The sequence below is a fragment of the Centropristis striata genome, chromosome 2 (assembly GCF_030273125.1).
Source record: "Centropristis striata isolate RG_2023a ecotype Rhode Island chromosome 2, C.striata_1.0, whole genome shotgun sequence".
Lineage (NCBI taxonomy): Eukaryota > Metazoa > Chordata > Actinopteri > Perciformes > Serranidae > Centropristis > Centropristis striata.
This window is the reverse complement of record NC_081518.1, coordinates 5573512-5589543: the sequence shown is the minus strand read 5'-3', so window position 1 is coordinate 5589543 and position 16032 is coordinate 5573512. Positions and strand designations below refer to the sequence as shown.

General features: G+C 39.9%; 1 protein-coding gene across 8 annotated transcripts in view; it reads left to right on the top strand.

Moving 5' to 3' along the window:
• plekha7b (pleckstrin homology domain containing, family A member 7b) overlaps positions 1 to 16032 on the top strand; it is a 100540-nt gene that overhangs the window by 62751 nt on the left and 21757 nt on the right. For 2 of the 8 annotated variants that reach the window (XM_059350795.1, XM_059350788.1), the window contains 9 exons: positions 558 to 736; positions 2288 to 2707; positions 3606 to 4143; positions 7227 to 7310; positions 8732 to 8866; positions 9796 to 9864; positions 13801 to 13872; positions 15051 to 15131; positions 15776 to 15925. In XM_059350795.1, coding sequence (XP_059206778.1) covers positions 558 to 736; positions 2288 to 2707; positions 3606 to 4143; positions 7227 to 7310; positions 8732 to 8866; positions 9796 to 9864; positions 13801 to 13872; positions 15051 to 15131; positions 15776 to 15925 — 1728 coding nt within the window. Of the gene's footprint in view, positions 1 to 557; positions 737 to 2287; positions 2708 to 3605; positions 4144 to 7226; positions 7311 to 8731; positions 8867 to 9795; positions 9865 to 10563; positions 10648 to 13800; positions 13873 to 15050; positions 15132 to 15775; positions 15926 to 16032 lie in introns of all 8 variants that reach the window. The other 6 variants (XM_059350779.1, XM_059350805.1, XM_059350813.1 and 3 more) reach the window with 6 other exon arrangements.

Sequence of the window (16032 nt, the reverse complement as noted above, 5' to 3'; positions counted from 1 at the left end):
AAAACACTTACAGCTATTAATCTGTGCAAAAAGTTGTGTTGAATGCTCCTTTACTGTGGTCTAGCTGTCTGTCTACATCAGAGCTGGATTCAGTGGAGTTTGGTGGATTTGGTGCCATAAGTTACCATCAAGTTATCAGGACAGATTTATACCACCGAGCAGAAATAACAAAATGTAAACTAATGTTTACGATTCAGTTGCTGTCTAATGTTTTTGTGCTAAAGAGAACAGGTATGTTTTTGCTGAATCTTTTTTAAACAAACAGTTGGAGTTATGGAGAGTTATGCTTCTTTCTTGCCAGAAACAGCACAATGCTGGTGTTGTTTCTGCTGCAGCACTTTGCACCCTCCCTATTCTTTTCTTTTTTTTTTCCAGTAAAATGTTGCTGTAAACTTTGTCCTCACTCAGTCAACAGCTGTCAGTCTCAGTAAACAAGAAAGCAAAGGTCTTCACTCATCAGCCTCACTGGCAGCTTTTTCCTGTCTTCGGAAAGAAGTTCTGACATCTCTCCTCTCTCTCTCCCTCTCCATCTCTCTCTCTCTCTCCCTCTTTGATAGGCGAGCCATACAGGAATGCGCTCCTACATTTACAATAAGAACTCTGTGATTGGCTCACAGGCAGAACACTGCGGGATGCGGACATATTTCTTCAGTGCGGACACACAGGAGGACATGAATGGCTGGATCCGGGCCATGAACCAGGCTGCGCTGATGCAGCAGAGTCACACTATAAAGAGGTTGGTCTCGCTCTACAGACTAGGGTTCATTTCTCTCATTGGCTGCTCTTCTACTGGTGCCAACATCTTGCCTTCCCTAAAGCACAGCAGTCTCTGTCAAATACATATATCTTGAGATTATATCATAAAGGGAACCTGAGTGTCATAGTAATCAAACAGCAATCATCCGTTTTGTTAGAGCATTATTCGTCTACTGTGTTAATACCAGTTTCATAAGTGAAATATGCTCCTTTTCTGCCTTCTCGTGCTTTCTTCTAACAGCATGAGTTGTTTCCCACAGCAGGTCCTGCCCTGTCCGTATGTTCTGGGCCACTAAGATGTCTGCAGTTTTATTTGTGTGTGTGTGTGTATCTGGGTCTGGTATAGATGAGGCTAATTGCAGCACATTGCCAGCTGAGCACTTCACTGCAGGATGTGTTCCCACAGCAGTAATCACGATGCAAAAAGCAGATTTTTTTGTGCATTTTTGCGTTGAAAATATTCACTGCCGTAAATATTCATATGCACTACAGTCTGATACTCTGTGACTAAATTTGCAATAAATACATTACAAACTGCTTTTACACATTAGATTAGATTAGCTGGATGCACAGCATGGTTTCAATGCTCTGTGCAATAGTGCCACCTAGAGGTCAACATGGGTCAGTACTCCTGAAATTTTTATTTGGAAAGCACTAAAGCGTTCCACATGACAGGCTTAGTTTGATCCATTGAAATGAAACATTAATTATATGAAATGCTTTGCACTAATGGTGTAATAATAAGTGTTAATTGTAATTAATCACCTGTACCGCGGTCAGTTTAAATGCACTTTTTATTACCGTTCCCACCTTCATATTTTAGCGAGTAGGAATTATTTCTGCAGAAATGAACCACCCTTAAATGTGAGCAGTTTGGACAATCATCATGGATTTTAAATCATGTTTTATTCCCTTAAGTAGGAAGAGGATTCATTAATTTAAATTACAAGTCTTATCATTTGAAAACATAGAGTGGGACACTACCCCAAGCAATTTCATGAAGACAAAGTGTCTGTCGTTTCTGTTCTCTGGGGATTGGCTCTGCGTTCGTTGTCCAGAAAGGACTCCACTCTCCTTCATTCCTCTCTATTGAAAATATTAAAAAGTACAGATGGGAAGTTAATGAATAACTCCCCTTGGTCTGTGATCATTTCTGAGAGAAACTCAGTAATGAATCTGACCGTATGTTTTAGTGTCCGGTGAATGGGAAATCACCTTTAGAGTCTCATAATGTTAATTGGAGTGTTCATTGTGTTTTTTTATCTGCTGCTTAATGCTGCGTAATCCCTTGTTTTAGGAATATTGCTACACTTCATCATAATGTACGGTGAAGAGGGGGAATTAGATGATGGTTAAATAACTGAAGGAGTGTAGCTGTGTGTAACAGTTGAAAGATGAGGTACTTTAACACTTCACTGCATAGTCTCTGTAATTTAAGATAGGCTGTAAAAAGCCATTTATTTCTATTGTTTACAGGCAGGACTAGCAGTGTTGTGTTGATATATTTAATCATCCTGTCTCATTGTTTCAGGGAGGTGGAGAATCCAAAGAAAGCTGTGCAGCAGGCTGTCCCACAGAGCAACCATGTCCACATCAACCAGACCTCCTCTCAGGCAGAAAGCCATCGCAGGACAGACAGAGAGGATAATGGCATCCAACTGGCTCATGGGGAGGAGGTGAGGTATGGATTAGAGATCCAAGGGAGGCCCAGCCAGGCCGCCACAGAGGAGCGGGTGGAGAGACTTTCTCCAGACTCAGTCAACGGTGCTGCCCACAAGAACGGACAGCCAACTGTCATCCAAGTGGCTCTGCCACCAGAACAGAACGGAAACCTGGTCTATCAGAGAGGCTTCGTTACGCGGCAAGACCCTGAGAAACATGTGCAGAGGAAGAACACGCTGGCTCAGGTGGAGCAGTGGGTCAAAGTTCAAAAGGGGGACCCACCAAAGAGGTCAGTGTCACTCCACACGGTCAGTTTGATTCTACAGTCATGGAAAAAAATTATTAGACCACGTTTTTTATTAATTTTCTTGTTTATTTTAATGCCTGCTACAACTAAAGGTACATTTGTTTGGACAAATATTATGATAACAACAAAAATAGCTAATAAGAGTTTAATTTACGAGCTGATATCTAGACATTTAACATGGTTTTCTTGATAATAACCATGAAAACCATGGAAAATGTCTAGATATCAGCTCTTAACCCTCTGGAGTCTCCAAAAGTGCCAAAGCATGGCTTCTTCATCACATCCAAAAGACACAAAATGATTAAAAAAAGACACAAAATGACCAAAAAAGACAGAAATGACCAAAAAAGACACAAAATGAGAAGACAGAATAACCCCAAAAAACCTCACAGAAGACACAAAAAAAGACAGAAAATGACCAAAAAAAGACACAAAATAACTAAAAAAGACACAACAACAGACACAAAATGACCAAAAAAGACACAAATGATCAAAAAAAGACACAAAATGATGATTAAAAAATGGACAAAATAGCCCAAGACTCCATAGAGGAAAAAAAATTAAACTCTTATGAGCTATTTTTGTTGTTATCATTATATTTGTCCAAACAAATGTACCTTTAGTTATACCAGGCATTAAAATGAACAATAAATTAAAGAAAACAAGGGTGGTCTAATAATTTTGCCATGACTGTATAACAGCAGCATGAATGATGATGAAGAAAATCTTAAATAAATGCCTCCCTCTAGTGGCAGATATGAGGACTTCTATATTTTACTTGTTCTAATTGCTTCACTTTATAGAGAGAAAGCATTTCTGTTGTGGACATGTATGAAGACGTTGTTTATATAACAGTAAAATCTGTGTTTTTCTGTCTCAGTGCTCCCACTCCTGAGTTCAACCTCCCTCGGCGGACTCCTCCTCTAAAGCCCAAAGCCAGCACAGCAGACACCACCTATCAGTCGTTGCCAAAGTCTCCCCGTCTCCCATCAGGCAGCAACTCTCCCCCAGCAACATGCAACCTGCCCAGTGACTACAAGTACGCCCACGACCGGCTCAGCCACTTCCGCATGTCCACCGATGAGCGCATGGCCACCAAAGAGGGGATGGTGTGGCAGCTGTACGAGTGGCAGCAGCGGCAGCAGTTCCGTCACGGCAGCCCCACCGCTCCCATCTACACCGGCCCCAACTTCACAGACGCTTCCTCTTTTAGAGTGACGGTGGAAATGCCACGGTCCATCTCTGTCCCTCCGTCCCCGTGTGAAGTCCCACCGTCAATCCCCTCCTTCAAACCCCTGTCCCCCCGCAGGCCCCACACTCCTTCAGACAGACGCACAGTCAGGCCCCTGGATGAAGTGGTAACCGGGGACAGCACAAGATCCAGCTCCCCCGGCCATATCTGTGCCCAACTCTCTCAGGTAGGTCACCTACTTAGGAAGGAGAAGCATCTCAAAGTGAGTTGCCACACAATATCGAGGACTGTTCACTTGATTGTTGCAGTATAAAATACAAAACAATATTTACTTCCCCCCATATTTTCCATACTTTACTTCCATTGAACATACATTAAACTCAGAGATAAAAAAATCTGATACTTTGCAATCTAGTGTCTTAAATGCATAGATAAATATTGCAATAATAATATGAATTAATTGTTTAACATACAACCTAGTCTGGAAATAAGTTGTGTAGAGCAATAAATCAGCTATACTCTCTATACATGTGTACTGATAAACTTGGTGTTATTGTAAGAGAAGGTTAGAGGATTATGTCGGGCTTTTTTTACAGTTTTCCCAATATCAATATCAATAATGACACAAAACTACAATGTACTCTCCCTAAATACAGTTAATACAGTGTGTAAGATTTCTCCTGAAAGTCTGAAGGTTAGATACATTGTTGTGGTTAATACTGGGGCTGAAAGGTTTTGTTGATTAATTGCTTAGTCAATTGACAATCTCAGAATTAACCTTTTTTTTTAGACATTTGTTTCATAGTACAGCTGAAGATTTAACAGGAAAGAGGGACAGAAAGATGGGATGAGAAGCAGCAAAGGGCCGCGGGTCAGACTCAAACCCCGGCTGCTGACTCAGCCTTACGCCTGGGCCACACTGCTTACCTCTACCTGTGTATGATGGCTACCTGGCTGAACTGCTAGGCTCTCATTCTATGTGTGAGATGCATTTAATAATGGCCATCAATCTTATTAACAAATTAAGGGATTCAGGCCACAGGAACACTGCCAGGCTTTTAATTTGAAAAAGAAACAGGACATCATTACTTATTCTTAACCGCTTATTTGAACTTGGGCCTAGGCCCACTCCCAGCTGACATTGAATGAGAGGTGGGTACACCCTGGACAGGTCGCCAAACTATAACAGAGCACACACACAGAGACAGACAACCATTCACGCTCTCATTCACACCTACGGGTAATTTACAGACACCAGTTAAATCTCAGCTGCAAGCCAAAGCCAGGAGAAAAGCCACACTGAAACAGGGAAAACATGTAAACTCTACACAAGAGCTGCAAAGTGGATTCAAATCCACGACCCTCTTGCTGTGAGGCGAAGGTGCTTACCACTACACCACTGAAACAGGACTGGTTTAGTTGAAAATAAATATGTTTTGATTAATTGAGAAAATTATTGCATGAAAATAATTGGTAGTTGCGACTTACACATCACTTCAGATTTTAAACAGTCAAAGAGAAGGGCTGATTTGTAAGAGGCAACTAGAGTTAATTTTCAGTTAACAATAAAATAAATACTACTAATAATAATGCATTATTTGTGTAGTGCTTACTAGAGATACTCAAAGACACTTCAATTGAAAAAATGAAATAATAATTAATTAGCTAATTAATAAAACACTTAATTAATAATAATGATTTTAGTGAAGTCCCACCCCATAGACAACAACAACAACTCCAGGATGCAGGATAAATGTGTTCTGATAATGGATGTACAGAAATCCCTCCCTGGATGAATTTATGTGCTGAGACTGAGTCATTGGTGCTTTAACACTGTAATAGTGGCACACAGTACACGTCAGCAGCCTGTCATTGGCATGGGACAATTTAGAAATGTGATGATTCACATGTAGTGAGCCAAATGACAAAGGTCTCATTCTCACGGTAGCTTGGGATGGTGGCTGTGGATGTGAGGTAACTATTGATGTCGACTTGAAGAGTGCTGTGAGCTCACAAAGACAGCATGGGAAGATTAGCACGAGGAGCATGAGAAGGCTCCCACTTCTCAGCACACACACACTTTGATGCTCATGTGAATCATTTGCAGATTCACACAGTCCACGCCCAGGCCCGCTCCACAGGTGGCGTGAGCATGTGTGAGTAAAAGCTTGCTCGCTACCCGGGCCGTTCCCCAGCGCGTCGCAGCGCTCAGACAGCACCGCCGCGGCCGCAGGAGACGGAGCGAGGGGCCGTCCTGTCATCCACACCCTGCGCTGTCTTCCCACCACTCCCTCCACATGTGAAAAGATCTCCCACCAAACCATCACCACATTTGCCAACACACACAAGCCTCACAACCAACCCGTTGGCCTTACACAAGTAAACAAAGTGTCACAGATGCTCTGTTTCCTCCATCATTCACATGAGTGTCAAGACTCTAATTACAACCATAAAATACGGTGACGCACAATTATGGAGAACCCTTCAGAGGAAGATACATTTTTAACAAAGGGAGCCACAGTGACTGTGCAAGACGATCCAAGGGAGCGCTGTTTGTGGGAACTAAATTTAGTCTCAGTGAACTTAGTTTTGGTGCATCCAGCATGTTTAAGGGCTGATGGTGCTCTCTGGCTGGAGCGCGCTTAAGTAATAGCGATCTGTATACCTCTGTGGAATATCATTAAGAAGTATGTTTTATTAGCAGCTAATCCAATTTGCCCAGGGCTTCTCAGCACCCTATAAACATCTCTACTGTATCTCAAACATCAGCAGCGGTCTCTTTCTTCTGATCTCGCATTTAAATAAAAAACCTATTATACAGCAAAAAAATAGTGGCATGGGAATCTCAAAGGGAATGGCTTACAGTGCTTCTCTTGCTGGTAGCAAACAAATGTTATTTTAAGAAAGCAGGTTTAGTATAATTTATGTGTAGTTAATTAAATCTCTTGTTGTTTGTGTCCTTTTAAGGTTCTGTAGTGGGCCTGGTTTTCGCTAATTCTGTGTGTTAAGCAAAAACGTCAAATTTTCCCAAGCCCCGTAGCGCCGTAAACTCAGGGCACACCTTGTTTCCAATAAGAGTAGGGGTGATGAAAGGGAGAAAGAGATAGATGAAAAAATAAATCTGCTGTGTAGTCAAATTTGTTTGCAGACTTGGAGGCAATGGTTTAACTTTGATTCAGTGTGATAAAGTGGTTTATCTTTCACTTTCAGCACTCACATATTGAAGATTAGTTGGTGAATTAGACATTCTGTTTGATTTGGCTTTATAAGATCTGTAATAACAAGTTGATGATTTTTGTTTCTCTGCAGACTTCCCAACTAGAGAGAAGGTCCATGCCAGCCATGGGCTACATCACACACACTGTCAGTGCTCCCAGCTTACATGGCAAAACGGTACGATCCTCCTTATTACAGTATATTCATTACTTGGGTTTATATTTAAAGATATCGGTTATATAGCATTAACATAGTTATCCAGTCACGTAGTCTCCAACAGCCAATCCAGGTCAGAGTCCTGCACGGGTCTGATTTTAAAGCCCTGCTCCTGACCCGCTGCTGCAATATGCAATATAATACCCCAAACCCACCACCTGCACATGTAACCAATCAGTTCTGCCACCTGACCCGACCTGATACCGCAAATCCTATTATAGCCATGAACTGTTCAAATGATTCAGTGAGGCAGCACATTTAAAATTATAATTTTAGGCCATTTCATAAATGTGGAACTAATATATATTTAAAACGAAGGTTATTTAGGAAATACAAGTTAAAGGAATATTTTTTTTACTTATTCTCATAGTATTGAGCGGCAAATTTTCACAGTTTGTGAGAGTGCTTGTTAGTAACACAACTAAATGAAGCAGCTCTTATACTCCAGGTGGCACAGAAGTCAAGTCAAGCTTTATTTATAGAGCACATTTAAAACAACCGGGGTTGACCAAAGTGCTTTACAGATATCACAGTTGCAGGATATAAGGTAAAAACTAAAATACATAAACACAATGCAACAATAGAATATAGAATAAAAATAGAATAAAATAAATTAAAATTTTAAAATTTGAATAAAATTTTGTTTTTTGCCATGATGTCCACTTAAACTTGATTAAAAGCCAGGGAGAAAAAGTGTGTTTTTAGGGAGGATTTAAAAACCTCACAGAGCTGAGACACAAAGCAATGATAAAAATAATATAAGGATTTTACAAATATTTGTAAAATAAGTTTCTTATCAATATAATGCAGTGAAACAGAAGTCGTCCGTGTCATTGAATTATATTCATTCATTCTGATTTTGACTTGAAGAGATTTGAACAGCGTGATGACAAAAGGATTGATGCAGTCAGTGATTAAAACATTAAATTATTATTTTTTTAATTTTTGTTTTAATACATCATCCAACCCCCTTCAATCTGAACCAAATCAGAAATAGAATTAAGACAGAATACCACATCAGCTGGCGGGTATCTGACCCCATGCAGGACTCTGATCCCGGTCTGGAAAATATAAAATATATAATATAATATAAAGTAATTCCAATTTGTAAGGCTCATCTCAGTGACAGTATCAGCATGAGGAATCTAGAGCTGGCTGAGTTTTGTAAAGCCCTATCTAGTCTGCTTTAGATATTATGCCATGCAGCATTTGTTTTAGCGTTATCAGTTGTGATAACCGTTATCTTCAGGAAAACGCTGACAGCACAATAAATCATCCTCCCAGTCTCAGCTACTGTTCTGCCCAGATGGTTCTCAAATATTTTCTCTCATCCCTCTGCGCTTTCACTGGCCCCCGGCCCCTAAACCCGGGCCTGGCTACAGCCAGAGGAGCTGACTCTGCTCCTCATTCAGCTGCGGAGGCACCAGGCCAAGATGGCGGGTGTAAATACCCCCAGCGACGCGTTCGCTCACCTGCAGCACCACCAGCACAACGGCCTTCTAGGCCCCAGCATGCAGGTCAGGGGCCCTCGTACTTCCTGAACCTTCTCTACAGCACACTGCAACCATTGCCAGTGCATTGTGGTCCCACTCTCCCCAGCCAATCCCACATATAACTTCCCTGTCATTCATAAGACTGTGCAGTGTGTTGTGTTGCTTGGTTGTCTTGTTTATTCAGCCAGTTTGGCATTCGGCCTGTGTTGCACTTCAGAGTGTCCAGATTGCCATTTAGCTTCACATCAGTGTTTTTATAGTTGTTGTCACTCATCCACCTTGTTCAAAACATGAAAAAGCTTTCAGAGGCTTGTGTATTTATAAAAAGTAATATGCCATATCTGAAGCATGTTGCTTGCCAACTGTGCCTGCATTTTACACTTTTTTTATTTCATAGATGTGTAACCTTGCACAGCCACAAAATCATTTGTATCCACATGTCTGTGTGCTCTGATCAACCTTTTGCTCTTGGTGTTCTCATTCTGAAGCAGCCATCAGGCCGCCGTCTCCCCTATGAGCCTGTTCACAAACAAGTGCATTGCTGTGAGACCAGCAGACCACAGTGAGGCTGCAACGGTGCTCAGTAATGACAACCCCACCCAGTCTCTAACATCCAACCATCCTCTGGCCATCTTCCATGCTTATGAAGCAACATAAACACTCAGTTTGACCACATGTCATGCACCAGACTTGTTCTGCACAGTTGTGTACGAGGTCAAACGTGAGCCATTAAACCGGATCAAAAATGACATGATTACTTAATTACAGTCTGGCTTTACTAACTATAGATACAAATACAGAGGTAGCGCAGCAAACTGTAATTGAGCCCAAGTTAATTAAAGTTCTGTTAGCAAAGCCTCAATAGTAAATAAAGGCCTTAGGAGTCATCTGGTCACCCATTCTCCTTTGCAGCTTCATTTCAAATGATTTATCTCTCCACTGCTCATTTAAAGGCTGATGATACTTACATACAACTGAAGAAGGACCTGGAGTATCTAGATCTGAAGGTGGGCCCCAACAAAGTAAATGCCACTTTATCCTTTTCATCCTCTTCTCCATCTCCTTTCTCTGGACTGCAATCTTGTTCTCCTGCTGCTGCCTCCAACATCTGCCTCCCTGTTCCCCTTCTCATGTCTGTCCTCTGTTCTGCTCTGTGCTTTCTACTGCCTCCTTATGATGCAATTAACATGTCTTTTAACTGTCTTCTTACTGTGTAAATTATCCTTTTTTTGAGGATAAAAAGCATTTTCTTTCATTAACAATAATCTGGTGAACCCTACAAATAGGCTACAAAAAGTGATTGCAATGTTTGGCTTCTAACTGAAGTAGAAGTCCTGATGTTCAGTTTGTCACAATGTTTTCGATTGGATGAGATGATTTCACCCCAACACATGTTAATGTTAAGCTCCTCATGATGGGAATTGAAGTTTTTATACATGGCTGAATTGAGAAAATGTTCAGATATGTCAACTCCAATTCCTGTGTGAGTGTTACAAATTGTCTAAAACTGCCTATTGCTGCTGTATTTAAGCAACCTGTTTCATTTAGCAAGCTTATGTTCCATTTACGCCTGTGCAAGGTACTTGATCCGAATAATTTGTATGTTGAAACACCACAGTGCATTAATGATAAATCTGGGTTGTGTTTTGGAACGGAGGGAGGCCGTCTAACGATTGTACAGTACGTCCTGTAACTCCTCTCCATTTCCTGTTTTAAAACAGATCCAAAGTATTGACCCGATGATCGTTTCAATACACAATGTGTTTGAAAACTCCACTCCACAGAGTTTTGGGTACTGTTGGAATGTAAGGACGGTGTGCATACAAAGAAACAGACCATTTTCACTGCTTTTCAAAAGGAATGTGATGCATCCCCTGGAAATTATGCAGGATTTTTGCACATGGATACCTTGATCCGATCATTCACTGTGTGATACTCCCAACACTGCTATGATGGAGGGAAGCTGTAATGGCAGAGAGCTTCCCTTGCATGCTCTTTAGCATCTCTGAATGTACTGAATGTCTGGTTATTATCTTCAGTTTGCTATTGTTTTGCTTGTTAGAGTTTAAGAAATGACCCAATGGTGCTCTGTAAGAAATATGCCGGCAATGTCAAAAACATACACTTTAGGGCCTCTGGTTTCATCGTGGTGACTGAATCTGAAACAGACGATAACATGCAGCAGTGTGTGAGAAAGAGAACTACAGAAACTTAGTTTCTGCACTTTCACACAGAAACTTAGTTTCTGCACTTTCACACAGAAACTTGTGACTGTGATGTCAACTACGACATTAAATGAGAAAATAAAAATGTAATGCAAACTTTCTTTTAAAAACTAGTCTCCAAACCCAAACTAAGATATCCTGGTGATCCCTTGAATCATTTTCCCAGACTTGACAAAGCTCCCTCCAGAACCACAGAATACATAATAAAACTGTTCTCACAGGCTGTGTACTACTCCACTTGACTAGTAATTGGCTTTGACATGTAAAACAGGCGGAATGCCCCTTTAACTGAGTCTCCCGTTCGCACTGGCCCGTACCGCCGTGCTGGGTGTGGTGATCCTGATGTGGGTGTGTTATGAATATTCCACCCACACATTTCAGCTTCATGCATTGCTAACTGTGGCAGGATAACTGGCAGAGAAATCTCTGCGCAGGGTGCACAGACTCAGTGAGTCTGTGCGACATAGCGCGACTTAGCAAGGTGCATCTGTGATTCAAAATGAAGAGGGGATTTCTGTGAGTACAGCCGAACAGGAAAGTCCTGAAATGACTCCTTCCAGTCCTTGTATTGTTAAATCTGATGGCAAAATAAATATCATAAAGTCATAAATACAGAAAAATACAAGTTTCTGTAAGAGTATTTTATAATAGTAATATTGTGAATGACCTCAAATAACATTAAATAATAAAGTATAGTAAGTTCACTGTAAAGACTCTAAACCAGTGGTTCTTTTTCGGTCATTCCCCACTTGAGACAAGGGGGAATATTCAAGCCCCAGCTGCCCCCATCTACCCAACACAATGCTAATAAAATATGCCAAGCTTAACATTTTCAAGTAACAACATGTTGTATCTAAATTCTAACTCAATTACATCAAATTAAACCAAGTTCCCTTAAACTTGGTGTTGCTTCCCGGGGTGGGGGGTGATCGGTGTAATAATAAAATAATAACACACAGCTACAAGGACGTTTTGCTCTCACATGTGCTGCATTTATAGTCACACAAACACACAGTCACCTCTATTCTAGTGCGCGGTCTAGCTCCAGATTTCGGGAGATCGGATCTCATCTGTCGGCGTCAGAGCCGCTATCAATATCCAGTAGACTCCTGGAACTGTTGGGATGTCTGGATAAAGATACACTGTAAAAAAAACCCCGTTTAATTTACGGTAAAATATCGGCAGCTGTGGTTTCCAGAAATTTAACGTAAAAATTACAGTGAGTGGGTTTTCTACTGTAATAATAATAATAATAATAATGTAATTTAAATGTAAATATCAGCAAAAACTGTAATTTAGACTGGAAAGTCCTTTTATTTTTATTCTGATTGTGTCCTTTTAGAGTAAATATGGTATTTCTCCATTCATTTTACATGAAAATTTTATATATTTACAGTAAAACTGTGATTTCTATAGTTGTACTATTCCTTGCTTTACGGTAATTAAAAGTGTCTACTATGGTGATATGAAATTTTTATTTTATGCCTTATTTCTCATGCAATTTGAGTGTTTTACTGTAATTTCTACAAACAGTTTTTTACAGTGTAGGCATAAAAAGGAAAATGTCCTCCCGTTTGGCGCAGCCCACCTGTCACGTCTCTAAACCAACCAGATATACTATAAGTCTATACATGGATATAATAGGCTCCAAATTACCATCTTATGCTTCAGTGCTGTTCAGTTGTTACTTTTTCTGCACATGGAAATTAAATTTGTGAACTAAGAAAAAACTACCTATTAATTTAGTGCTGTAGGAGACACATTACCATATTTTTAATCATGTTAGTATCATTGCTTTTGGCATAGGGATTTTGGCCTTTCGTTTGGTCTGCCGCCTTGATCCAGATTGATATATCTGACCAGCTAAAGGGTGGATTGCCATGGAATTTGGTGCATTAAAAAAAACCCTTTTAAATATCTCTTTTGTTAGCCTTCATCTAGCGCTGTCATCAGGCCAAATTTGTCTTTGGCAGGTTTGGCAGGTCAAGATAATCCCCAGATCTTGTCATAAGCAGTTTCATCACATAGGAAGTAATTTCTTTCCAACATTAAACTGATCACAACAAGGAGTTTTACATGATGACAGTTGTCATTTCCAAATAGATCTCAGTGGTGAACTGAAGTTTTTACAGATCTTAAACATAGTAATGGTAAACTGTGATAAGGTCTGTGATATCCACAATGCCAGGACTTGTGCAGGAACACACACAGCTCATTATTTTGTAATTATTCCAACCTTTAACGTCTCTTACTGCTGGCTTTAACTGCTCTACCACACCGTCATGAAACTAGAGGCCTTATAGACACTTGTAACTTTTGGAACAGAAGTAATGAAATTGAAGTTTACTTCAACCTGAAATCTTTTCAGTGTAAACAAATATGTGGTTCATACAAAGGAAAGAGCAGCTTTGGGGTTTTTTAGGGTTCCTCTGAACACAAAGATGCAAAAACTCTCTCCGCATCTGTGTTGTTGCACTTCTGCAAGTTTTTTCAGTTTTTATTGTTTGTAAGGGGTTTTCTTTGGTGGTTTTTTTTGGTTGTGTGATTTTTTTTTCTTCATTATTTATCTTGATTCATCCAGCTTGAATCGTCTAACAGTCCCACTGTATGTTGAAACATCAACACAGCTGTTGTTATCGGTTCACCGGAAGTATTAAAGCAAAAGATGTTCAAAAATATTCCTTTACTGATATTAAACATTTTTATTTTATTTGTGGCTATTGGGAATTTCAGGTTACGGGACGTGAGAGTTTAAAAACAGAAAGACCATCAAGGCCTGTGAAAATAGCAGAGAGTGATGCTGATGTAAGTGAATCATTATGTTCTCAGGATTTAAAGACACAGTCTGATAAGCACCCTGTTTATCCGTCTCTTCCTTTTCTCTAAGATCTCCGTTTCCGACTTCTTACAATCCACTACAGAGAAGCAGCTGACTTTAGTCTGACTTTGCTGTGTGTTTTAGTGTGGTTTGTGTGTGTGTGTGTGTGTGTGTGTGTGTGTGTGTGTGTGTTGTGGTAAACAGAGGCTGCGGAGGGAACGTATGTACATTGCAACACTGTGGGGACACCCATCCACACTGCACAGTGAGGGCCTGAGAGTATCGACCACAGCTTTTATTTTCCTCCCTGCAATTTAAAGGGAAAAATACATGTAATGGGAGTTTTAGATGTTGAGCTGTTAAATTTTTCAGTTTGATTTGCCTGACCCTGCTTTTCTCACTCTTTGTTTTCTGCTGAATAGAGGTAAATAGGATGGATGTCCTGGCTTTTCATCATTAGCATTGTTCCACTTTAACAATTTATAAGAAATTGCCAGTAAATTGTCTGAACAATGAATATTTCATGCAATTAAAAACAACAATATACGGCAGCAAAATAAAAACAGCTTAATTATTAATTGAACAGAATGATAAATAGATCTGAGAAAAAAATTCACTGTGTGAGAAATACTGTGAACTAGGCAGTCTTATGTTGTTTTCATAAACACATAACCCATTTCTGGGAAAACAAATCTGTCACTCTCAATAAACACGGTTTTCTCCAAAAGTGAATTTGAAAATATGGATTTTTGATTATGATTACTCATAATGGGTATTACCAGATCTCTCCCCACGAACCAGACAGTATAGAGCCTTTTGATATTTCTCACTGGAATTCCTCGGGGCTTTTCACATAGATGAGCCTTATTGACATATTTACAGACAGCGAAGACGGCAGCAGACGATCAATTCGTCTTATCTGGCTGCGTTGTTAGAATATAGTAGAAGGAAGACTAGAATGGAAGAGTCGACCGCTGCTGTAAACACATACTGTATCTCATCAGCACAGCCCCTGTTTTATCTCCCTCATGTTTTTCTGTTGCATTATGTCGACACTGCGTGGTTCTATTAGATATAAACAGAGTAAAAAGATGGAGAAGTGAATGTAGATTTTATTCTTTGTTTTCCTGCATTTTAATTGTTTCAATATTTTTTTTCCTTTTAGGTTAAATTAAGTCGACTGTGCGAACAAGACAAGATTCTACAGGAGCTGGAGGCCAGGATACGCACTCTGAAAGACGACAAGGTTTTAGTTTTATGCAAATATAGATTTAGTTTCTTATGCAGAGTGCTTATGTGTCTGTGTGTGTGTGTGTTCTTTTACTTCCCACATAGTGAGGACCGGAACACGTTTTTAATCAACAGAATGAGGGCATTTTTGCACTCACTTCTTTAAAGGCTTTTTTTGAGATTTCAGACTTTGTTTTAAGGGTTCAGGTTACAATTAGGTTCATGTTTAAAAAAAAGATTATTAATTAGCTAACTGAAACTGTATTGTGTGGTTACAAAACTAACTAAAACTAACTAAAATTAAAGTGAAAATGTCCTTTGTTTTTGCCTTTGTCAACTTTTTTCATACACAATGTAGATGGATCAGACAAAGGAAATAAAGGCAAAATTTACTGTGACCTCTTTTAATCTCCCACCCAACAAATACCCCATTAAAAAAACTAAAACTAACACTAAAACCAATAAAAACTAAAACTAAAACTAATGAAAATTCAAAACTATTATAACCTTGCTAGGGAATTCACTATTCCAATGAGGGCCCTCACAAAGATAGAAGTACGAGAATGTGTGTGTGTGTGTGTGTGTGTGTGTGTGTCAGCGTGCAGTGGTGCATTGGTGTGGTCTATAAATGCTTCTTGTGTCTCTCATGTCCTTATCTAGGACAAGCTGGAGTCTGTGCTGGATGTTTCCCACCAGCAGATGGAGCAGTACAGAGATCAGCCGGCTCATGCTGAGAAGATTGCCTATCAGCAGAAATTACTACAAGAGGATGTTGTACACATCAGGGCTGAAATATCTCAAGTCTCCACAGTAAGACACAAGCTGCACTCACAAGTTGACTACGGTTTTAATGGAAAATGAAAATACTTAAGCTTCTTTATAATGCTTTTCCTTATTACCTGCAACATTAATAATGT